Source organism: Eriocheir sinensis, chromosome 29 (genome assembly GCF_024679095.1).
Source record: "Eriocheir sinensis breed Jianghai 21 chromosome 29, ASM2467909v1, whole genome shotgun sequence".
In the NCBI taxonomy this organism is placed as follows: Eukaryota; Metazoa; Arthropoda; class Malacostraca; order Decapoda; family Varunidae; genus Eriocheir; species Eriocheir sinensis.
The window spans coordinates 4,959,789-4,983,200 of record NC_066537.1 but is presented as its reverse complement, the minus strand read 5'-3'; the positions used below and the strand labels follow the sequence as shown (position 1 = coordinate 4,983,200).

The following is a 23,412-nucleotide window of genomic DNA, read 5'->3' as shown; positions in this document are numbered from 1 at the left end:
AGCACCTCTTTTTATCCTTTTTTTTTTTTACAACAAAGGAGACAGCTCAAGGGCACAAAAAAAGGAAACAATAATAAAAAAAAAAAGCCCGCTACTCGCTGCTCCTACAAAAAAGAATCAAAAGAGGTGGCCGAAAGAGAGGTCAATTTCGGGAGGAGAGGTGTCCTGATGGTTACAAGGAAGTAGTGGAGTGCACTCTTAGAGGCATTACCTGGTCTGGGAGGTGGTCTTCCGAGGCGGTGAGGGCCATAATACGTGACTGTGTGTCCGCCACGCTCAGGCTGTCCTCGGCCCAGGCGCGCATACACATACTGTGCAGCACCATGTGGGAGCGCTCCACCTCCGCCACACTCACTTGTCTGCAGCACAACAAAACAGTCAAAATCTCACCATGGTACAACACAACACAAGTCATTTCAAGCAGTAATGTTGCTACTTGACAGCAGAATAAGTTTAACCCGGTAGCAGCGATGGGCCAAATTTGTGGCTTTACCTTGTAGCAGCGACAGGCCAAATTTGTGGCTTTACCTTGTAGCAGTGACAGGCCAAATTTGTGGCTTTACCGTGTAGCAGCGACGGGCCAAATTTGTGGCTTTACCTTGTAGCAGTGATGGGCCAAATTTGTGGCTTAAATTTGTGGCTTTACCTTGCCAAATTTGTGGCTTTACCTTGTAGCAGCGACGGGCCAAATTTGTGCCATGACATAAACCCCCCAAAACAGATGATGCATAATCTGATCACAAATGCTTTGATATATATTATGAAATGGTTTGTGTGAGGGGTGAATTTTTCTCATTTTTCTCGCTTGGATGGACCATTGAGGAACATGATCCTTGCTGCTACCAGGTTAAGAGCCATACTTTATCTGGAAGGCCAAGGAAGACGTGGAGAAAGGTGGTGGAGGAAGATGAGGAGGCTGAACATCACGGAAGAAATGGCTATGGACCGGCAACAGTGGAGGAGGCTCATATCCCGTCCAACCCCACCATAGGGAATAAATGGATGTTAAACGATGATGATGATGATGATGATGATGATGTATCTGTGTGTCTTACCTCTTGAGTGGCTGTGGCTGGGTACACGCGGACACCATGCACCGCACCAAGACCCTGATGGCCGTGCGGATCTCGTCCTCCTCGTGGATAAGGGAGACAGAGCTGCCCTTCTCCCCGACGTCCTGCAGGGAGGGGGAGGGAAGCCATGAGGGTGTGTGTGTTTGTGTGTACGTGTGTTTGTGCAATGCTTGAAATCTCTCCCTCACCCTCTCTCCTCCTCCATCCCTCCTCTCTCCTCCTCCTCCTCTCTCTCATTCCTCTTCTCCTCCATCTCTCTTTCCTCCTCTCCTCTGACCCTCACCTTCCCTCCATCCCTCCCTCCTCCTCTCCTTCTCCAACATATCTCTTTCCTCCTCTCCTCCTTCTCCTCCATCTCTCTTTCCTCCTCTCCTCTGACCCTCACCTTCTCTCTTCCATCCCTCCTCTTCTCCTCTCCTTCCCTGCCCTCCCTCCTTTCTCCTCCATCTCTCCTCTGCCTCTTAGCCTCTCCTCTCCCTCCCTCATCCTTTCCTTCCCTCCCTCCTTTCTCCTCCATCTCTCTATCCTCCTTCCTCTCCTCCCCCCCTCACCTTCTCCTGCACGGCTCTCGGCACCAGCAGCATCTCGGCATAGCGTGGGCAGTTCATTATGGCACAGATGGCCCTGAGGCTGGCACTCTGCAGGAAGGCCAAGCGTAGTGCCATGCCCTCCTCCTGGCTCAGCTCCCCGGTCTGAAGGAAGGAAGAAGAAGAAGAAGAAGAAGAAGAAGGAGAATTGGAAGTGATATTGATGTCGAAGAAATAATGAAAATAATTAACTGTGATATGAGTTTTTTTTTTTTTTTTCTTGTCTATCATTTTGAAAGCACGTAATATTTTCTTCACACAGACAAAGGTAAACAAGGATGGCGGGGGGATGCGACACGTACCAGGGGGGAGCCGCGCGGGGGTCCCTGTTGTGGGTCCTGGTCCTGGTTGGGGTCTGCAGAGCGCCCCGTGACCTGGTCCATGATGTTCGTCACCATCTGGTCCGTCAAGAGGTCCATCGTCAGACTGTCCGAGCCGCCCCTGTGTGATAGCGGAAAGAACGTTAAAGAAAGAAAGAAAGGAAGAAAGAAAGGAAGGAAGAAAGGAAGGAAGGGAGAAAGGACACTCGACAGGACTCTGGAATCAATATAATCTCTTAAAATTGGAATTTAAACCCTTATCATAGAATCCAACCCTTCATCTCTAGCCTCTGAACCCTCGTAAGACTCTGTACCTGGGTGTCTTATGCTGGGACTGATCCTTTTGTGATGGGGAGCCACTGTGGGCTGGGGAGGGGTCGAGCAGCCCCTGGGGGAGGTGTGGGGAGATGAGGCTGCCCGAGGAGGAGGAGGAGGTGGTCTGAAGCTCGTCTGTCTCGTGGTTGTATGTCACCCGCGGGAACTCAATCTGTAGAAGGGAGACGGAAGAGGGGGGTAAGTGACGGAAATGATGGTAGATTCTTACTGAAGGGATGCACGAGCTGTTGTTATGAAAGGAATTTTTAAGTAAAGAATGAAGTGACCTTTCTTTCTAACTTTCTTTCTTTCTTTCTTCCTTCCTTTCTTCCTTTCTTTCTTTCTTTCTAACTTTCTTTTTTCCTTCCTTTCTTTCTTCCTTTCTTTCTAACTTTCTTCCTTCCTTTCTTTCTTTCCTAATGATGAAAATGATGGAGGGGCCAAGCAGGGAGCAGTGAGTAGCGGGCTTTTTTTTTTTCTCTGCACTCTTTCTGTTGCCCTTGTGCCGTCTCCTTTGCTGTAAGAAAACAACAACAACAACAACAACCTCACCTCTTGTGTCAGGCCAGCCAAGCGCATGACCTGAGTGATGACCCGCGCTGTGATCCCTGTGACCTTTGACACGTCGAAGGGTTGGGGCTCCACGGGCTCCAGCAGCGACACGGGCACGTCACTGATGCTGGTGTCCCAATCGCACCACTGGACCTGTGATGGTGGGAGGGAGTGTATCAGTGTTGGGGGTGGTGGTGAAGGCTGTGGTGGTGTTATGTATCAGTGTTGGGGGTGGTGGTGAAGGCTGTGGTGGTGTTATGTATCAGTGTTGGGGGTGGTGGTGAAGGCTGTGGTGGTGTTATGTATCAGTGTTGGGGGTGGTGGTGAAGGCTGTGGTGGTGTTATGTATCAGTGTTGGGGGTGGTGAAGGCTGTGATGGTGTTATGTATCAGTGTTGGAGGTGGTGGTGAAGGCTGTGATGGTGTTATGTATCAGTGTTGGGGGTGGTGGTGTAATCTATCAGTGTTGGGGGTGGGGGTGGCGGGTGTGGTGGTGTGATGTCTGCGTGTTGGGGGTGGTGGTGTTATGTATCAGTGTTGGAGGTGGTGGTGAAGGCTGTGATGGTGTTATGTATCAGTGTTGGAGGTGGTGGTGAAGGCTGTGGTGGTGTTATGTATCAGTGTTGGGGGTGGTGGTGAAGGCTGTGGTGGTGTTATGTATCAGTGTTGGGGGTGGTGGTGAAGGCTGTGGTAGTGTTATGTATCAGTGTTGGGGGTGGTGGTGAAGGCTGTGGTGGTGTTATGTATCAGTGTTGGGGGTGGTGGTGAAGGCTGTGGTAGTGTTATGTATCAGTGTTGGAGGTGGGGTGGTGAAGGCTGTGGTGGTGCTATGTATCAGTGTTGGGGGTGGTGGTGAAGGCTGTGGTGGTGTTATGTATCAGTGTTGGGGGTGGTGGAGAAAGCTGTGGTGGTGTTATGTATCAGTGTTGGGGGTGGTGGTGAAGGCTGTGGTGGTGTTATGTATCAGTGTTGGAGGTGGTGGTGAAGGCTGTGGTGGTGTTATGTATCAGTGTTAGGGGTGGTGGTGAAGGCTGTGGTGGTGTTATGTATCAGTGTTGGGGGTGGTGGTGTTATGTATCAGTGTTGGAGGTGGTGGTGTTATGTATCAGTGTTGGAGGTGGTGGTGAAGGCTGTGGTGGTGTTATGTATCAGTGTTGGAGGTGCTGGTGATGGCTGTGGGTGGTGTTATGAATCAGTGTTGGGGTGGTGGTGAAGGCTGTGGTGGTGTTATGTATCAGTGTTGGGGGTGGTGGTGAAGGCTGTGGTGGTGTTATGTATCAGTGTTGGAGGTGGTGGTGAAGGCTGTGGTGGGGTTATGTATCAGTGTTGGAGGTGGTGGTGAAGGCTGTGGTGGGGTTATGTATCAGTGTTGGAGGTGGTGGTGAAGGCTGTGGTGGGGTTATGTATCAGTGTTGGAGGTGGTGGTGAAGGCTGTGGTGGTGTTATGTATCAGTGTTGGGGTGTTGGAGGTGGTGGTGAAGGCTGTGGTGGGGTTATGTATCAGTGTTGGAGGTGGTGGTGAAGGCTGTGGGTGTTATGTATCAGTGTTGGAGGTGGTGGTGAAGGTTGTGGTGGTGTTATGTATCAGTGTTGGAGATGGTGGTGTTATGTATCAGTGTTGGAGGTGGTGGTGAAGGTTGTGGTGGTGTTATGTATCAGTGTTGGAGGTGGTGGTGTTATGTATCAGTGTTGGAGGTGGTGGTGTTATGTATCAGTGTTGGAGGTGGTGGTGTTATGTATCAGTGTTGGAGGTGGTGGTGTTATGTATCAGTGTTGGAGGTGGTGGTGAAGGCTGTGGTGGTGTTATGTATCAGTGTTGGAGGTGGTGGTGTTATGTATCAGTGTTGGAGGTGGTGGTGAAGGCTGTGGTGGTGTTATGTATCAGTGTTGGAGGTGGTGGTGAAGGCTGTGGTGGTGTTATGTATCAGTGTTGGAGGTGGTGGTGAAGGCTGTGGTGGTGTTATGTATCAGTGTTGGAGGTGGTGGTGAAGGCTGTGGTGGTGTTATGTATCAGTGTTGGAGGTGGTGGTAAAGGCTGTGGTGGTGTTATGTATCAGTGTTGGGGGTGGTGGTGAAGGCTGTGGTAGTGTTATGTATCAGTGTTGGGGGTGGTGGTGAAGGCTGTGGTGGTGTTATGTATCTGTGTTGGGGGGGGTGGTGAAGGCTGTGGTAGTGTTATGTATCAGTGTTGGAGGTGGGGTGGTGAAGGCTGTGGTGGTGCTATGTATCAGTGTTGGAGGTGGTGGTGAAGGCTGTGGTGGTGTTATGTATCAGTGTTGGGGGTGGTGGAGAAAGCTGTGGTGGTGTTATGTATCAGTGTTGGGGGTGGTGGTGAAGGCTGTGGTGGTGTTATGTATCAGTGTTGGAGGTGGTGGTGAAGGCTGTGGTGGTGTTATGTATCAGTGGTTGGGGTGGTGGTGAAGGCTGTGGTGGTGTTATGTATCAGTGTTGGGGTGGTGGTGTTATGTATCCGTGTTGGAGATGGTGGTGTTATGTATCAGTGTTGGAGGTGGTGGTGAAGGCTGTGGTGGTGTTATGTATCAGTGTTGGTGGTGGTGGTGCAGGCGGTGGGGGTGGTATGTATCAGTGTTGGGGGTGGTGGTGAAGGCTGTGGTGGTGTTATGTATCAGTGTTGGAGGTGGTGGTGAAGGCTGTGATGGTGTTATGTATCAGTGTTGGGGGTGGTGGTGAAGGCTGTGGTGGTGTTATGTATCAGTGTTGGGGGTGGTGGTGAAGGCTGTGGTGGTGTTATGTATCAGTGCTGGAGGTGGTGGTGAAGGCTGTGATGGTGTTATGTATCAGTGTTGGGGGTGGTGGTGAAGGCTGTGATGGTGTTATGTATCAGTGTTGGGGGTGGTGGTGAAGGCTGTGATGGTGTTATGTATCAGTGTTGGGGGTGGTGGTGAAGGCTGTGGTGGTGTTATGTATCAGTGTTGGGGGTGGTGGTGAAGGCTGTGATGGTGTTATGTATCAGTGTTGGAGGTGGTGGTGAAGGCTGTGGTGGTGTTATGTATCAGTGTTGGAGGTGGTGGTGAAGGCTGTGGTGGTGTTATGTATCAGTGTTGGGGGTGGTGGTGAAGGCTGTGGTGGTGTTATGTATCAGTGTTGGGGGTGGTGGTGAAGGCTGTGGTGGTGTTATGTATCAGTGTTGGGGGTGGTGGTGAAGGCTGTGGTGGTGTTATGTATCAGTGTTGGGGGTGGTGGTGAAGGCTGTGGTGGTGTTATGTATCAGTGTTGGGGGTGGTGGTGAAGGCTGTGATGGTGTTATGTATCAGTGTTGGAGGTGGTGGTGAAGGCTGTGGTGGTGTTAGAGTCCCCCCAGCGTGTGCCCCCCATGCTCACCTTGATGGCCGGGTGTCCCTGGCGCAGGGCCCCCAGCACCATGGCCCGCCGGCCAGTGCCCTTCTGCACACACTGGCTGCCCACCCGCAGGCCGCTGTCCACGCCGCCAATCATGGCCAGCGCCGGGTACACCTCCTTGCACAGCTGCTCCAGGTTCATCTCAGACACCAGGTTGTGCTTGGAGGCGGGGCGGCCGGGGGCGGGGCTGGGGCAGGGCTGGCCAGGCTCCTTCCTTGAGGCCTGGCGGTCGTCCTCGTTGGGGCAGGAGGCCGGCGCCCTCTTCTTGGCCTGCTCCTCCTGCTCCAGCTGCTCATCCAGGGTCAGCACGTGCTCCTCCTGGCCCGGCGGATGATGCTCGGGGTCCAGGGTGGCCTCCTTGGCCTCCTTCTCCCCCTTGGAGGGGTCGGGTGCCTCCTGGGGGTCTCGGGGCTGGGGCAGCAGCTCAGTGGTCTGGTTGAGGCGCTCCACGATGCAGTCGTTGACCTGCTGCGTCCAGGTGGCCGCCTCGTGCAGCTGGCGCAGCAGGGCCACGTGTGCCTCGGCCAGCACGGCGGCCTGGGGGGCACACAGGGGGTCGCCGGGGTCCAGGTCGCGTGGTGAGCCCCTGACTTGCATGTCCACCATCTTGACCTTCTCGCCGGGGTTGGTGCTGTAGAACATGACGCAGGGGAACAGCTCACCGCCCTCCAGGTTCTCGAAGGCCAGCCGAGGCTCCTCGCCGTTCTTGCCGAAGGACAGCGTGCGCGCCTCCATGTCCAGCACCACCGTGATGTAGTCGCCCTGCGTGAAGCCCGGCAGTGACACGCTCAGCTCCCCGTTGTGGTACAGGTTGCCAGAGTAGGCACGGTACAGCCACATGTCCGAGGAGGTGCGGTGGCTGTAGTCCCGCACCGGGTGCTTGGACACTCCCACACAGGTCCCCTCGTTGCCGCGGTTTTCCTTGACGATGAGGAACTTCCACTGGTAGCAGCCGGAGGTGATGGGCGTGGTGCCCAGGCCGTACCCGCGGCCGCCCGGCCCATGCACCAGCGTGTGGCCGCCCTCCACCGAGCAGCACACTGACTTGTCCGGGTCAAAGCCCACCTCCTGCACCGGCAGGTTGTCGTCCGGGGAGTCCGGGCGAGACTGTTCCTCCGGGAGCTCTGGGCTGGACAGGCGCGTCAGGTGGCGCTGCAGCTCCGTCAGCAGCTGGCTGGCCTTGAGGTGAGCCTGGGCCGAGGGCACCACCCACATGTTGGCCGCCAGCTGCACGAACAGCTGGCGCACCACCTGCTCCCGGGTCTCCAGGTCCAGGTCAGAGAAGGGCAGCGTGGCGCCCAGCAGCGTGAGGGCCAGCACCCGCGTCCTGACACTCACCACCTGTGGCAGGTGGGTCTCCTGCTCCCCCGTCACCAGCAGCAACAGCCTCACCCAGGGCTGCCGCCCCACCACGGCGCGCACGCGTGGGTTGACACACAGCCGCCGCACGAACACCAGCAGGTTGCCGAGGGTCACCTCCAGGTGCCGCCGCCGCCGCGCGTCTGTCACGTTGTTGTTGTTGTGGCTCATGGCTGAGGTGAGGCCGGTCAGCCGCAGCTCCAGGCGCCGCTGGCTGGGCCGCTTCTCCCGCACCTCACCCTCGCCCTCACCCTCGCCAGCCTCAGGCTCCTCCTCTGCTATCTTCTCTTGAATCTCCTCCTCCTCCACCTCCTTCTCCTGCTCCGAGGGCACGGGTGGCTCCCTGGGGCCGAGGGTCTTCCAGGAGGCCTCGTTTGCCTTGATGATGTGGGTGACCAGGTCCTCCACCTGCAGGTACAGCAGCTCCATCACCTGGCACAGCACGGACTCAGAGATGTCCTCCGCGTAGTACCTGAGGGATGGGACGGGATGTGATGAGCTCAGGGCAGAGCAATAACACATCACACTTTGCCCTGCACTCACTCAACACACAGACAACACTACAACACACTTCCATGCGCTAACACAGACCTTATACAGACAACACAGACAACACTACAACACACTTCCATGAACATACACAGACCTTATACAGACAACACAGACAACACTACAACACACTTCCATGAACATACACAGACCTTATACAGACAACACAGACAACACTACAACACACTTCCATGATCTAACACAGACCTTATACAGACAACACTACAACACACTTCCATGATCTAACACAGACCTTATACAGACAACACAGACAACACTGCAACACACTTCCATGATCTAACACAGACCTTATACAGACAACACAGACAACACAGACAACACTACAACACCCTTCAAACAGGGACATCCTCAGCTCCTGACACTGCAACAAGGCACTGAGAGCATAAAGCATCACCCCAAGACCTCTCATTCTCCCCCTCACTCACCCCGTCAGTATGGTCAGTATCTGGAAGAGGGTGTGCGCTGCGTGGGGGAGCAGGTCCGAGGGGGAGGGGTGCGGGGTGTGGCGCAGCGCTGGGGGGTCGTAGGGGCAGCACATCTTCATGAGGGCGTCCAGCAGACCACTGGACACGGCGAGGCTTAGGTCGGCAGCCTCATAGCGGACACTCAGAGCGAAGATGGTGAGCAGACACAGCCGCTCTCTAAGGCCTGTTGGTAGGGAGACATTGGGTATGCTTATGATCTCCTCCTCCTCCTCTTCTTTTTTTTCCTCTTCCTTCTCCTCCTCCTCCTTACCCTGCCCTTCCTCCTCCTCATTCTCGTTCTTATTCTCCTTTCTTTCTTTTCCTTCCTCCTCCTCTTCCTCTTCCTCATCTCTTCTTTTCTTCTTCTTCCTCCTCCTCCTCCTCTTCTTTTTTTTTCCTCTTCCTTCTCCTCCTCCTCCTTACCATGCCCTTCCTCCTCCTCATTCTCGTTCTTATTCTCCTTTCTTTCTTTTCCTTCCTCCTCCTCTTCCTCTTCCTCATCTCTTCTTTTCTTCTTCTTCCTCCTCCTTCTCCTCCTCCTCCTTGCTCTCATTCTCATCCTTATTCTCCTTCTCTTTTTCCTTCCTCTCTCCTCTTATCCCTACCCTTCCTACTCCTCCTCCTCTTTATCCTGCCCTTCCTCCTTCTTCTCCTCCTTACTCTCCTTCTCTTTTTCCTTCCTCTTTCCTCTTATCCCTTCCTCCTCCTCTTCCTCCTCCACCTCCTCACCCTCCTCCTTCTCATCCTCAAATAAGCGAAAACAAAAGAACAACAGCGACGATAAACGGAACGAAACCCAAAGCAACATAAAAAACTACGGCCCCACCTTTGTCGGGCTGTTCGTGTAGAAGCAGCGAGGAGACCAGGTGCTGGTAGATGACATGCACGGTGCTGGCGATCTGCTGCTGGGTGCCTTGGCTAGCGGCCCTGATGCCATCCAGGTAGTGCGTGGCCTCCAGGCTGCGCACGAGGGAGTAGCTGCTGCTGCTCCATAGACTCTCCAGCCCGAAGCAGCCCGTCATGACCTCGTGGTACACCTACAGGGTTTGGAAGTTGAGGTTTCAGGGGTGGGTGATAGATTTTTTTTTTTTTTTTTTTTACAACGAAGAATACAGCTCAAGGGCACAAAAAGAAGTAAACAATAACAATAAACTATAAACATTGGTTCTTATTCCTCCTGATGTGACAGTGTGAAGAGGAAAAGCATAGATGAACCACAGGGAGTTAAAAGACATATATATAGTAGTTGACTCCTTGACTGTGGATCTCCTACCAGAAGACATCACCAAGCTACAGGAGTGGAGCAAAGAGTGGCTGCTACAATTCAATGAAGAAAAATTTTAAGTCCTGCACCTTGGGAGGGGATATCCAGCACACCAATACCACATGGGAAACACTCCACTATCCACCACAGAGGCAGAGAAAGACCTTGGAGTGTTTGTTACCAGGCTACCAGTGAAGGGATATCCAGCACACCAATACCACATGGGAAACACTCCACTATCCACCACAGAGGCAGAGAAAGACCTGGGAGTGTATGTTACAAGGCTACCAGTGAAGGGATATCCAGCACACCAATACCACATGGGAAACACTCCACTATCCACCACAGAGGCAGAGAAAGACCTGGGACTGTATGTTACCAGGCTACCAGTGAAGGGATATCCAGCACACCAATACCACATGGGAAACACTCCACTATCCACCACAGAGGCAGAGAAAGACCTGGGAGTGTATGTTACCAGGCTACCAGTGAAGGGATATCCAGCACACCAATACCACATGGGAAACACTCCACTATCCACCACAGAGGCAGAGAAAGACCTGGGAGTGTATGTTAACCAGGCTACCAGTGAAGGGATATCCAGCACACCAACACCACATGGGAAACACTCCACTATCCACCACAGAGGCAGAGAAAGACCTGGGACTGTATGTTACCAGGCTACCAGTGAAGGCCAAATCTGTGCCAATTGCAGCGGATGGGTTAAGAGACATATATAGCAGTTAAGGGTTCAGGAAATTACATCCATTACTATAGATTTTGAGTTTAATAGGTGATTGTTTTCTTCTTCATGATATAACATTGTGAAGAAGCTGGGCATAGATGAGACTCTCCTGCCATGCCTATTCTATCAGAGGAAGGGGATCCGAGCTTGAGACTGAGAGATCCAATGCCCAGGGAGATGAAAAAGAAGAGACATGAAGCAAAAATTAAGTGAAATAAAACAGAAATTGATACTCAGACAAACGATATGAACAAAGGAAGCCATGACAGCATACTAGAAAGAAAAATAAACCATTAGGGGAAAGAAAAAATGCAAAAAACTGAAAAAAACAAAAGAAAATCGGGAAACACATGCAGTATAAGCGACAAAACCAAACAAAAACAATAGACTCACCGAAGGAAGGAGGGAACCACAGGCTTTATCAAGTGAAATATGCTGTTGTTGTGCCCTTCCTCTCTCCTCCTCCACCTCCTCCTCCTCCTCCTCTTCTACCTCCTCCCCCTCCTTCTTCTTCTTCTTCTTCTCTTCCTGGGCGGGTGTCAGTAGGGTCAGCATCAACTCCAGTGCCTCAAGACGGCTCTGGTGGTGATGAAAATAAGGTTGATTAGAGATTGGTGGTGGTGGTGGTGGTGGTGGTGTTTCTTTTTTTTTTCGGGTTATGATAATTCTACTTTTCTGTTCTTTTTTTCTTCTTCCTCTTCCTCTTTCTTCTCTTTTTTCTTCCTCCTCCTCCTCCTTGTTCTCTGTTTCCTTCTCTCCTCCTTCTCCTTCTCTCTCTGTCTCTCTAATCTCCTCCTCCTCCTCCTCCTCTTCTTCCTTCTAAATATTTTCCTCCTCCTCCTATTTCTGTTCTTCTTCCTTCTCTTTTTCTCTCCTCCTCCTCCTTGTTCTCTCTCTTCTTCTCTCCTCCTTCTCCTTCTCTTTGTCTGTCTAATCTCCTCTCCTCCTCCTCCTTCTCTCTGTCTGTCTAATCTCCTCTCCTCCTCCTCCTCCTCCACCTCCCACCTACCTCTGCCCTGGCCTGCTGTGTTGTCATGGAAGCCAGCAACACATCCGGCCCTGGAGGCATGTTGACGCTGGTCTTGAGAGCCGACAGGTGGTGGTCCTCAGCTCCCACAAATCTCAGTACCTCTATGCAGCGCCCCATCACCAGCACCAGCACCTCCTGACTCGTCCTGGTGGAGAAGTGAAGGAGGTGATGTTTGGGTAGCTTTGAGAGGGTTGAGTTAGTGAAGCCATGTTGATTTTGTTGTGGGTTGATGATGCTTCTAAAATGTGTGGTTTAGAAGAGTTATTTGAGGATTTGATTGAGAGTTTATTAAGAGGATCTGCATAAGTTGTTTTGTAGGTTTAAGAGGAGAGAGACGAATGGTTTTAGATCCACAACAGAGTGGTTTTAGAGCCGGGAGTGAGTTGTTTTTCCTGATCATTTCTCTTCTTTGGGTGCGAGAAGGGTCCAAAGAAAGGTGTGGGGAAGAGAGACGCAGAGTTTTGACATGCATACAACTTATATGACCCGGTACCAGCGAAGGGCCAAATTCGTTTCTTTACCGTGTACCAGCGACAGGCCAAATTTTTGCCATGATATAAACCCCCCAAAATAGATGATGCATAACCTGATCACAAATGCATTGATATATATTATGAAATGGTTTGCGTGAGTTATGATTTTTTCTCATTTTTCTTGTTTAGAGGGAAGGAAGGGCCTTTAAGAAACATGATCCCCGCAGCGACTGGGTTAATGGGTTTGGAGGAAAAAGGGGAGAAATTACAGGAGAAAAAATGAAAAGAATGTGATTAGGCTCCCCTGGAAATGCCCACAACTCCAAAGAAAGCCTTGTCAAATATGTGGGCAATGAAATGACTTCTAGTATGACCCTATGAATAACCCATTTCTACAGAGAGGAAAATACTGACAGCTGTGTGGTGGTCTTGGGAAGTAGTGGTGCTGGCTTGATGGCGAGGAGGAGCATCAGGCATTGCGTTATGATGTTCTGACTGGCCATCTCGTAGCTCATGCCCTCGGACGGCTCGGCTGCCCCGTCCTCTCCCTCTGTGGGTATGAACGGGAGACTTGGAGTGCTCGTAGAAATATTAGGGATAGTTATGTAGTTGATGCTCTTCTTCTTTAACTTCTTCTCCTCCTCCTCCTCCTCCTCCTCCTCTTCCTTCTCCTCCTCCTCTTAGAAATGAAAGAAAAAAAGGTTGATTGATATTTTGTTAGAGAGTTAATACAGATTCCTTAATAGTGATGCTCTTCTTCTTCTTTAACTCCTCCTCCTCCTCCTCCTCCTCCTCTTCCTTCTCCTCCTCCTCTTAGAAATGAAAGAAAAAAAGGTTGATTAATATTGTGTTAGAGAATAGATCTTGATTCCTTAATAGTGATGCTTTTCTTCTTCTTTAACTTCTCCTCCTCCTCCTCCTCTTCCTCTTCCTTCTCCTCCTCCTCTTAGAAATTAAAGAAAAAAGGTTGATTGATATTTTGTTGGAGAATTAATACAGATTCCTTAATAGTGATGCTTTTCTTCCTCTTTAACTCCTCCTCCTCCTCCTCCTCCTCTTCCTTCTCCTCCTCCTCTTAGAAATGAAAGAAAAAAAGGTTGATTGATATTGTGTTAGAGAATAGATCTTGATTCCTTAATAGTGATGCTTTTCTTCTTCTTTAACTTCTCCTCCTCCTCCTCCTCCTCCTCTTCCTTCTCCTCCTCCTCTTAGAAATAAAAGAAAAAAGGTTGATTGATATTTTGTTAGGGAATTAAAACTGATTCCTTAATAGTGACGCTCTTCTTCTTTAACTTCTCCTCCTCCTCCTCCTCCTCCTCCTCCTCCTCTTCCTTCTCTTCCTCTTCCTCCTCCTCCTCACCTTGCTCCTCATAGTTCCTGGGGTTCCTCATGGCCATCAGTCGTTCCCTCAGCTCCCGCACCTCCTCCTGGTTCTCCGCTGAGCCTGGAAACACACAAACACACACACACACACTTTAGTTTCCTGATAAAACACACACACACGTTAATATAATACATGTCCTTTTACTCTCTCTCTCTGTACCTGGTTCGTGGTTCGCTGGTGCCGTGAGGGACAACATTTGCTCCACGATCTCCACCCTGACCCGCTCCTCCTCCTGGGCTGTCTCGGAGCTCGGCCTTGATTGCTGTTCCTCACCCTCTGCAAGACATGAGCCCCTGGTATAGGTCCCTGGGTATAGGTCCCTTGGTATAGGTCCCTGGGTATAAGTCCCTGGGTATAAGTCCCTGGGTATAGGCAGACAAAGGTGGGTATGTGAGGCGCTCAGAGAAGGCAAACTCACCCCCAGAAGTGTAGTAATTTCCTGTACAGCTGATGGTGAATAAATGAAAAATAGGAAAGGAGAAAAATCAACAATCATCCGCTGGCTCACCCGTGGTCTCCTGAGTCTTGAGGGTGACGAGGCGGCGGCGGATGTGGTAGACCAGCCGGAACACCTCCCTCATCACCGGGCAGTAGTGGACCCTGCAACACCACCACCACCACCACGGTCAACACCATTAAGTTATCGTAGACATTTCCTTCATCACCACCACCCACAACACCACCATCACAACCACTATCAACACCATTACCCTAAAAACACCACCACTATCAACACCACTAAGCTATCTCAGACATTTCCTTCATCACCATCACCCACAACACCATCACTACCACCACCACCATTACCCTCATCAACACCAGTAAGCTATCAGACATTTCCATCATCACCAGACCAGCACCACTACCCAGAACACCACCACCATTACCCTCATCAACACCAGTAAGCTATCAGACATTTCCTTCATCACCAGACCCAGCACCACCCACAACACCACCACCACTATCAACACCATTAAGCTATCAGACATTTCCTTCATCACCAGACCCTGCACCACCACCACCACCACCATTACCCCCATCAACACCACAATATTACCACCACCACCAACACAACACCACAACCCATGATTAAACAAAATGACATGGCACTATAGACACCATTAACCATCCGTGTCTCCCTACCCGAGCTGAGACTGTGAGATGGCGGTGTGGGTGAGGAAGGCTGAGAGGAGGAGGTGGGTTGAGGTGTCCAGCAGGGGGTCATCCTTCACCTCGCATGTGTCCCAGTCCTCGGCACAGGCCAGCTCCTCCATCCATCTGGTCACCTGGCTCTCTGAGGGGAAGAAAGAGAATGGGGGGATGAGAAGGAGGATGAGGGATGAGGGGAATGAGGGTATCAGAGGAAGAATGAGGGGGGAGGAGAATGGGGGAAGGAGAATGGGGAAATAAGAAGGAGAATGAGTGTATGAGAGAGAGAATGGAGGAAGGAAATGAAGAATGAGCGATGAGGAGAATGGGTGGATAAGGAGAATGAGGGAGGAGAAGAATGAGGGAGGAGGAGAATGGGGAAATGAGAAGGAGAATGGGGAAATAAGAAGGAGAATGAGGAAATGAGAAGGAGAATGGAGGAAGGAAATGAAGAATGGGGGATGAGGAGAATGGATGAAAAAGGATAAGAAGGAGAATGAGAGAAACAACAACCTCTTCGACATAACAGGATGACTTACAACAAGGACAGCAAGACTTAAAGGGACGAAACAAAACAAAATAAAACCAGATACGAGCGAACTCACACACACACACACACACACAAAAAAAAAGGGTAAATAAATAAATAAAATAAAATAAAATAAAATAAAATGAAAGTAAACAAACAACAGTCTCCTCACTACTCACTAGGCTCCAGGACAGTGATGAGAGGCGTGGTGAGCTGCGGGTACGAGGCGACGAGATTGTGCAGCGCCTCCACCACCACCTCCTGCCCGCACTCCACCAGGGCCACCACCTGACTGATGGCGGAGCTCACCTTCTCTGTGGCGGAAGGAGACGAGGGGAAAGTTTAGTTACGTTCGATTTTTCTCCACTTTCCTCCACCTCTTCCTCTGTTCCCCCTACACCAAAAAATAGCTTAATCTTTCCTCTTTCTAACCCTGTCTTCCTCTTGCTTCTCCTCTTCTTTGTTTCTCCGTTATCGCTCATCTTCTCTGTTACGGAAGGAGACGAAGGGAAAGTTTAGTTATGTTCGATTTTTCTCCACTTTCCTCCACCTCTTCCTCCGTTCCTCCTACACCAAAAAATAGCTTAATCTTTCCTCTTTCTAACCCTGTCTTCCTCTTCCTCCTCCTCCTCTTAGTTTCTCAATTCGCGCGTTCTCTGTTTATGAAGGAGGAGAAGAAGAAAAGTTTTTTTACGTTTGATTTCCTCTTTCTAACCCTGTCTTCCTCTTGCTTCTCCTCTTCTTTGTTTCTCCGTTATCGCTCATCTTCTCTGTGGCGGAAGGAGACGAAGGGAAAGTTTAATTACGTTTGATTTTTCTCCACTTTCCTCCACCTCTTCCTCTGTTCCTCCTACACCAAAAAATAGCTTAATCTTTCCTCTTTCTAACCCTGTCTTCCTCTTCCTCCTCCTCCTCTTCGTTTCTCCGTTATCGCTCATCTTCTCTGTGGCGGAAGGAGACGAGGGGAAAGTTTAGTTACGTTTGATTTTTCTCCACTTTCCTCCACCTCATCCTCTGTTCCTCCTACACCAAAAAATAGCTTAATCGTTCCTCTTTCTAACCCTGTCTTCCTCTTGCTTCTCCTCTTCTTTGTTTCTCCGTTATCGCTCATCTTCTCTGTTATGGAAGGAGACGATGGGAAAGTTTAGTTACGTTCGATTTTTCTCCACTTTCCTCCACCTCTTCCTCTGTTCCTCCTACACCAAAAAATAGCTTAATCTTTCCTCTTTCTAACCCTGTCTTCCTCTTCCTCCTCCTCCTCTTTGTTTCTCTGTTATCTCAATTTTTATCAAGGTCCATGTCACATTCCAGCATGATTTTGACATTTTTTAACACCTTCCCTCTAGTTCACCTCCACTTCCTTCCACTTTCCTCCACCTCTTCCTCTGTTCCTTGTACACCAAAAAATAGCTTAATCTTTCCTCTTTCTAACCATGTCTTCCTCTTCTTTTTCCTCCTCTTTGTTTCTCTGTTATCTCAATTTTTATCAAGGTCCGTGTCACATTCCAGCATGATTTTGACATTTTTTAACACCTTCCCTCTAGTTCACCTCCACTTCCTTCCACTTTCCTCCACCTCTTCCTCTATTCCTCCTACACCAAAAAATAGCTTAATCTTTCCTCTTTCTAACCATGTCTTCCTCTTCCTCCTCCTCCTCTTCGTTGCTCTGAAAAAATACAAAAAGTTGAAGCTTATAAAAACACAACCTACCCGGGCACTTCACTTCCTCTGCCAGGCCACACGAGAACAGCTGCAGGGAGAGCCAGTCCTTGCTGCGGAGTTCACTAGGGGTCAGCGGAGGCCCCAGCAGCATGCCCTCAAGACAGCGCCCCACCACCAGGCCGCACGCCCGCTCCACATCCAGCAGCCACACCCACTGACGCCCCACCACGCCGCCCCCCACGCTCTTGACGGTGTCCGGCGTTGGGGTGTCCACTTCTGTATGGGGTGACGGAGAGGGGTCAGACTTTTTTTTATTTTTTTATAGCAAAGGAGACGGTTCAAGGGCAACAAAAAGAGAGAGAAAAAAAAGTCCGCTACTCACCGCTAAATATATAGACAAGGACACAGGACTATTGAAGCTTAGCCTAGGCCCTGCAAACACACACACACACACACACATACACACACACGCACCTGAAGTCACATCCTCCTGGTCGGTAAACGAGGTCACGTTGGCAATGGTGCGGTTGGTGGAGTCTAAGATCGGTAGGAGAGCTCTGAGGGGTCCGAGGAGGGGCCGCACCAGCCTGGCCGGGAAGAGCAGGAGGGCGTACACCACATGTGCCAACACCCACCCACTCACACTGCGGTACACGACGTCTGGGGGGGGGGAAGAGGAGGAGGAGGAGCAGGAGGAGGAGGAGAGAAGAGAATAGGGAGGTAGAGTTTAGATGTTACAGTGGAATAGAGAACACAAAATAATGCTGATAATAAAGGCAGACACTGAATATAAACACACGGATGAGTGGCGGATGAGTGACGGATGAGTGGTGGATGAGTGACGGATGAGTGACGGATGAGTGACGGATGAGTGGCGGATGAGTGACGGATGAGTGGCGGATGAGTGGTGGATGAGTGACGGATGAGTGGCGGATGAGTGACGGATGAGTGGTGGATGAGTGGCAGATGAGTGGTGGATGAGTGGTGGATGAGTTATGGATGAGTGGCGGATGAGTGACTTGCCATGGATGAGGTGTGCCAGGTCAGGGTGTGAGGACAGGAGCGAGGAGGTCTGTCCCAGGAGGTCGCCGCACATTTCGAACAGCTCACTCAGATGCTCATGTAGAAGGGGCATGCTGGCGGAGTTCTGAAGGTGAGGAAGGAGGCAAGGGTGTGAGGATATTGACTTAACCCGGTAGCAACGACGAGCGAAATTTGTGGCTTTTCTGTGTACCAGCGACGGGCCAAATTTGTGGCTTTACCGTGTACCAGTGACGGGCCAAATTTGTGGCTTTATCGTGTACCAGTGACGGGCCAAATTTGTGGCTTTACCGTGTACCAGCGACAGGCCAAATTTGTGGCTTTACCGTGTACCAGCGACGGGCCAAATTTGTGGCTTTACCGTGTACCAGTGATGGGCCAAGTTTGTGGCTTTATCGTGTATCAGCGACGGGCCAAATTTGTGGCTTTACCGTGTATCAGCGACAGGCCAAATTTGTGGCTTTACCATGTATCAGCGACAGGCCAAATTTGTGGCTTTACCATGTATCAGCGACAGGCCAAATTTGTGGCTTTACCGTGTATCAGCGACGGGCCAAATTTGTGGCTTTACCGTGTATCAGCGACAGGCCAAATTTGTGGCTTTATCGTGTATCAGCGACGGGCCAAATTTGTGGCTTTACCGTGTATCAGCGACAGGCCAAATTTGTGGCTTTACCATGTATCAGCGACAGGCCAAATTTGTGGCTTTACCGTGTACCAGCGACAGGCCAAATTTCTGCTATGATATAAACCCCCCAAAATAGATGATGCATAAACTGATCACAAATGCGTTGATATATTTTATGAAATGGTTTGCGTGAGTGATGATTTTTTTCTCATTAATTCGCTTAGAGGAGCCTTTAAGAAACATGATCCCCGCAGCTACCGGGTTAAAATCACATTCCTAGAGGTGATTTGCAACTGAATTACCATAAATATTTCTCCTTATCATTCTTCCTCGATGATTCTGTACCTCATATATTCTTTCTTATGCTTTCTATCAGTGCTTTCTTTAATTTCTTCCTTTCATTTATCATAATTACTCTTATTATCCACAGAAACGGACACTGATATGTATTTCCTAAGAGAAGCAGCGAGTATCGGGCGTTTTTTATATTATTGTTTCCTTTTTTTGTGGCCTTGAGCTGTCTCCTTTGTTGTAAAAAAAAATAATAATAATAATATATCTGCAGGGTCATTTAGCTACACATGTCGAGGGGGAACTGAACTGACACATCCCACACTCACCTCCTCAAACTGGTGGTGCGTGCAGTAGGCGAGGAGGTGCGAGTGCAGGGTGGAGAGCAGGCGGAGAAGGTGCTGGGGGTGTGTTCCGCCCAGCTGGGAGTCGATGTGCTGCTGCCGGTGGGGAGCTTCATCCTTGTCCGGTCCCTCGCCCTCGCTAGCTCCTACAGGGATGAATAGGGACAGTCAGAAATAATAATAATAATAATAATAATAGTAATAATAATAATAATAATAAAATGAAGAACTATTTCCACATGTACAAACCCCAACACCCCAAAACACACCCCAGTACTCTTCTCTTACCCTTCCCAGTGCGGACATGTGCAGGGGACGTCTGGCTCGGAGCACAGGGAGGCGGAGGGGGAGGGGGGGGAACAGGAGGGGCCGCATCAGGGGGAGGTGGCAGGGTGACAGAGGAGCTGCTGGTGGTCCCTGCCGGCACATCCTCGTGGGTCTTGAGCTTCTGTGGGGTGCGTGACTTGACCTTGAGGGAGGTGCTCTTGGTGGGCCGCTCCTCCTCCAGGATCTGCTTGAGCTGGTGTTCCTGAGGGGAGAGGTGAGGGCCGAGGGTGATCTTGGGATATGTGCAAGGTTGATATTTTTTTGCATAATAAAAAGAAGAGAAAGCCAAGATGGATTGCAAGTTTTCTGTATCAGTGAATATTTCCTTTATTTCCGTGTCCTATATATGGTGTTTTCTTCTTGCTGTAAAAAAAAAAAAATAAATAAATAAAAATATCAACACCAACCACCACCACCACCAGCACTCACAGTATGGAATCTCAGGTTAGCCAGAAGGGTGCGCATGAGGTCCCGGGGCAGGGTGGCAGAGGGGTCCTGTAGGGCGACCGCTGGTGTGTCCTCCGAGGAGCCGTACCCCAGGAGGGCCGCCACGTGACTAGGGTCCTCCAAGCTCACCACAAGGATACCCAGCTGAAGCCTCTGTGGGGGGAAAGGGGAAAGGGGAAGGGAGGGAGGATGGGGAGAAGAGAAGAAAGGGAGAGAGGGGAGGAAGGGATGGGGGAGGAAGGGAGGGAGGAAGGAAGAAAGAAGGGAAGAGGAATGGGGGAGGGGAGGGAGGAAGGGGAGAAGAGAAGAAAGGGAGAGGAATGGGGAGGAAGGGAGAGAGGAGGAAGGAAGGAGGAAGGGAAGAGGAATGGGGGGAGGAAGGGAGAGAGGAAGGGGAGAAGAGAAGAGAGAGGAATGGGAGAGAGGAGGAGGGAGGAAGGAGGAAGGGAAGAGGAATGGAGGGAGGAAGGGAAGAAGAGAAGAGAAGAAAGGGAGGAAGGGAGAGGAAGGGAGATTATCTTTAATTTCAATCTTTTTATTTTTGCAGTTTGTCATTTTTATAATTATTTTTTTATTTGACTTCCACACTTTTATTTACTCATAATATATTTTTTTTATTGACGATATTTCCGGTTGATTTTTTTCCTCATTTTCATATCAATTATTTCCATTTAGATTACTTTCCTTATCGATCTTACTCGCTCGTAGCCGGAAAACATCTACTTATTCATTTCCATTTTTTTTTTTTCGATGAATGAACGGAATAGTCGTCCCTCAAATGGTACGGTTTTCAATAGTTCGGTTTCCGGTTTTATACGGCTTGTCACGGAAGACCTTTTACGATTTTTAAATTTCCTGCTTGTCGGGAAATTTTAAAATCCTAAAAAATCATCTTACAAAATCCACATAAAGCCAAATTCGAACTATTGAAAACCGTACTATTTGAGGGGTGACTGTGTATTTTTTTACTTGATGCACACTTTCTCACATCTCCCAACTTTATTTAACTATTTTTTTCTGTGAGTGAGCTGCCCCTTTTTAAGTCTGTATATGGTCCACTGTATTCTTATCCACATTACTTATTGTGCTGATGATGGTGATGATTCTGTCGTTGAACTATTATGTGCTCCCAAGTTCGTCGTACTCACTCATTTTTCAGGTATTTTTTCCAGTGTTTTTATTTCTCTGTGTCTATAGTATATGGGTCGTATTATTAGACATTTCGTCGTCCAAAAACACATATTTGACATGGCTCTCGTAGGAGTTTTAAGCATTTCCAGGAGTAGTGTTATGGCCCTGGTGGTAGTTTGACCCTTCCTCTGTACCATGAACCCGAAGAAACACTCATTAGAACCCACCTGACCCCCTCTCTGACCTTTAGAAATGGCTGATGTGAGAAGCCAAATTGTCTTATAATACCGACCTATATATTTTGTTAATACGTATATCCATTTGTTTTTCTGTATAATTTTCGTGTCTTTATTATTTCTCAACCCCAAGCCTTACCTGACCATAGGATAGCTGTCCCCAGTCCTCCGGTGACTTGGGCAGGAGGCCGTAGAGGAGGCTCATGCGGGAGGCGAGGGGCGGCAGAAGCAGGGGTGAGCTGAGGCCCTCGCACACCCCAGCCTCGATGGCTCTCGGCAGCTTAGCGTCCACGAGTCTGAGGGTGCGGTGATGGTGATGGGTTTTCAGTATTAAAGGAATGGAGGATTGATTTGATGACTACCACGGATGAGGAGAGATTCTGCACGCTAAACAACCATGGAAGCATATTTGGGCATCACACGAGGCTCTCACCTGAACAGCAGCTCTCGGAGGGGTGTCGCCTCAGCCCCTAAGACAGCCTGGGCCATGCCTCCGGTCAGGGCGAGGGACAGGTGGGTGTTGAGAAGCTGCAGGCAGAGCAACACAAACTTCTCTTGGTCCCTGCAGCATAGGGGGGAAGGAGATTAACAGAGGCAGCGACCTGTATCAAACGTCAACAAAAGAAGAGTTCATAACGTTAGATAATAAGTCTCATTGCTGAAGAAGCTGATATGAATTAACTGAGGATGCATAACAGATGGTAGCTATTTGGGTTTGGGAAAGGTTAGGCTAAGTTTAGGGTATGCAAACAGTTGATAGCCAGGAACTTATGCAATATACCAACAAAGGAATAGCTCATGAGTTTAAATAAGTTAGATAAGTTAGATAATAATAAGGTTAGGCTAAGTTTAGGGTATGCAAACAATTGATAGCCAGGAACTTATGCAATATATTAACAAAGGAATAGCTCACAAGTTTAAATAAGTTAGATAAGTTAGATAATAATAAGGTTAGGCTAAGTTTAGGGTATGCAAACAATTGATAGCCAGGAACTTATGCAATATATCAACAAAGGAATAGCTCATGAGTTTAAATAAGTTAGATAAGTTAGATAATAATACTGTAGAAGCTTATATGAACTTACTGATGATTGATGAGTTTGTATATTTTAGCGTATCGTCAAGCAGGTGAGGTGGGGGTGTTTGCCTTACCTAACAGACGTGAAGGGCCAAAGGAATAGCTCACGAGTTTAAATATGTTAGATAAGTTAGATAATAATACTGTAGAATCTTATACGAACTTACTAATGAGTGATGAGTTTGTATATTTTACCGTATCCTCAAGCAGCTGAGGTGGTGGTGTTTTTTTTTTTGTTTTTTTTTACAACAAAGGAGACAGCTCAAGGGCACAAAAAAAAGGAAACAATAACAAAAAAAAAGCCCGCTACTCGCTGCGTTTTGCCTCACCTAACAGACGTGAAGGGCTTGATGGGTATGTGTGGGTCATCAAAACAGCAGTAGAGCTCGATGAAGGTGCGCAGCAGGGAGAACGTACCCTCCTGCAGGTCCACACAGAAGGGCCGGTGCCAGGACACAACACGCCTGCAACCCACAACCGTAATTCAGACACGATGATGAAAAAATACGAATATATATTAAAGAAAGTGTGACCAAGTAAACACAGATATACACAACCCACCTGCAACCCACAACTGTAATTCAAAGACGCTGATGAAAAAATACGAATATATATTAAAGAAAGTGTGACCAAGTAAACACAGATATACACAGCCCGCCTGCAACCCACAACCGTAATTCAGACACGATGATGAAAAAATACGAATATATATAAAAGAAAGCGTGACCAAGTAAACACAGATATACACAGCCCACCTGCAACCCACAACCGTAATTCACACACGATGATGAAAAAATACGAATATATATAAAAGAAAGTGTGACCAAGTAAACACAGATATACACAGCCCGCCTGCAACCCACAACTGTAATTCAAAGACGCTGATGAAAAAATTATGAATATATATAAAAGAAAGTGTGACCAAGTAAACACAGATATACACAACACGCCTGCAACCCACAACCGTAATTCAGACACGATGATGAAAGAATTAAGAATATATATAAACAAGTGCGAACAAATAAACAAAAGAGATAGACACAGCCCGCCTTCA

The 23,412-nt window shown here is 49.2% G+C and overlaps 1 protein-coding gene across 1 annotated transcript in view; it reads right to left on the bottom strand.

The window, feature by feature from the left end:
- The window catches only part of LOC127004839 (probable E3 ubiquitin-protein ligase HERC1), a 64,870-nt gene that overhangs the window by 19,899 nt on the left and 21,559 nt on the right, over positions 1–23,412 (bottom strand). Inside the window, exons 16-41 of the mRNA XM_050873017.1 lie at positions 22,688–22,822; positions 21,714–21,842; positions 21,420–21,576; positions 19,896–20,066; positions 19,428–19,668; positions 19,125–19,285; positions 17,859–17,982; positions 17,310–17,495; positions 16,884–17,111; positions 15,353–15,487; positions 14,639–14,789; positions 14,004–14,095; positions 13,655–13,771; positions 13,472–13,555; positions 12,526–12,661; positions 11,618–11,783; positions 11,002–11,187; positions 9,426–9,636; positions 8,561–8,783; positions 6,189–8,037; positions 2,848–3,000; positions 2,295–2,467; positions 1,963–2,101; positions 1,625–1,765; positions 1,056–1,177; positions 212–359 (exon numbers count right to left, since the gene is read on the bottom strand). Coding sequence (XP_050728974.1) covers positions 212–359; positions 1,056–1,177; positions 1,625–1,765; positions 1,963–2,101; positions 2,295–2,467; positions 2,848–3,000; positions 6,189–8,037; positions 8,561–8,783; positions 9,426–9,636; positions 11,002–11,187; positions 11,618–11,783; positions 12,526–12,661; positions 13,472–13,555; positions 13,655–13,771; positions 14,004–14,095; positions 14,639–14,789; positions 15,353–15,487; positions 16,884–17,111; positions 17,310–17,495; positions 17,859–17,982; positions 19,125–19,285; positions 19,428–19,668; positions 19,896–20,066; positions 21,420–21,576; positions 21,714–21,842; positions 22,688–22,822 — 5,758 coding nt within the window. The remainder of the gene's footprint in view (positions 1–211; positions 360–1,055; positions 1,178–1,624; positions 1,766–1,962; positions 2,102–2,294; positions 2,468–2,847; positions 3,001–6,188; positions 8,038–8,560; positions 8,784–9,425; positions 9,637–11,001; positions 11,188–11,617; positions 11,784–12,525; positions 12,662–13,471; positions 13,556–13,654; positions 13,772–14,003; positions 14,096–14,638; positions 14,790–15,352; positions 15,488–16,883; positions 17,112–17,309; positions 17,496–17,858; positions 17,983–19,124; positions 19,286–19,427; positions 19,669–19,895; positions 20,067–21,419; positions 21,577–21,713; positions 21,843–22,687; positions 22,823–23,412) is intronic.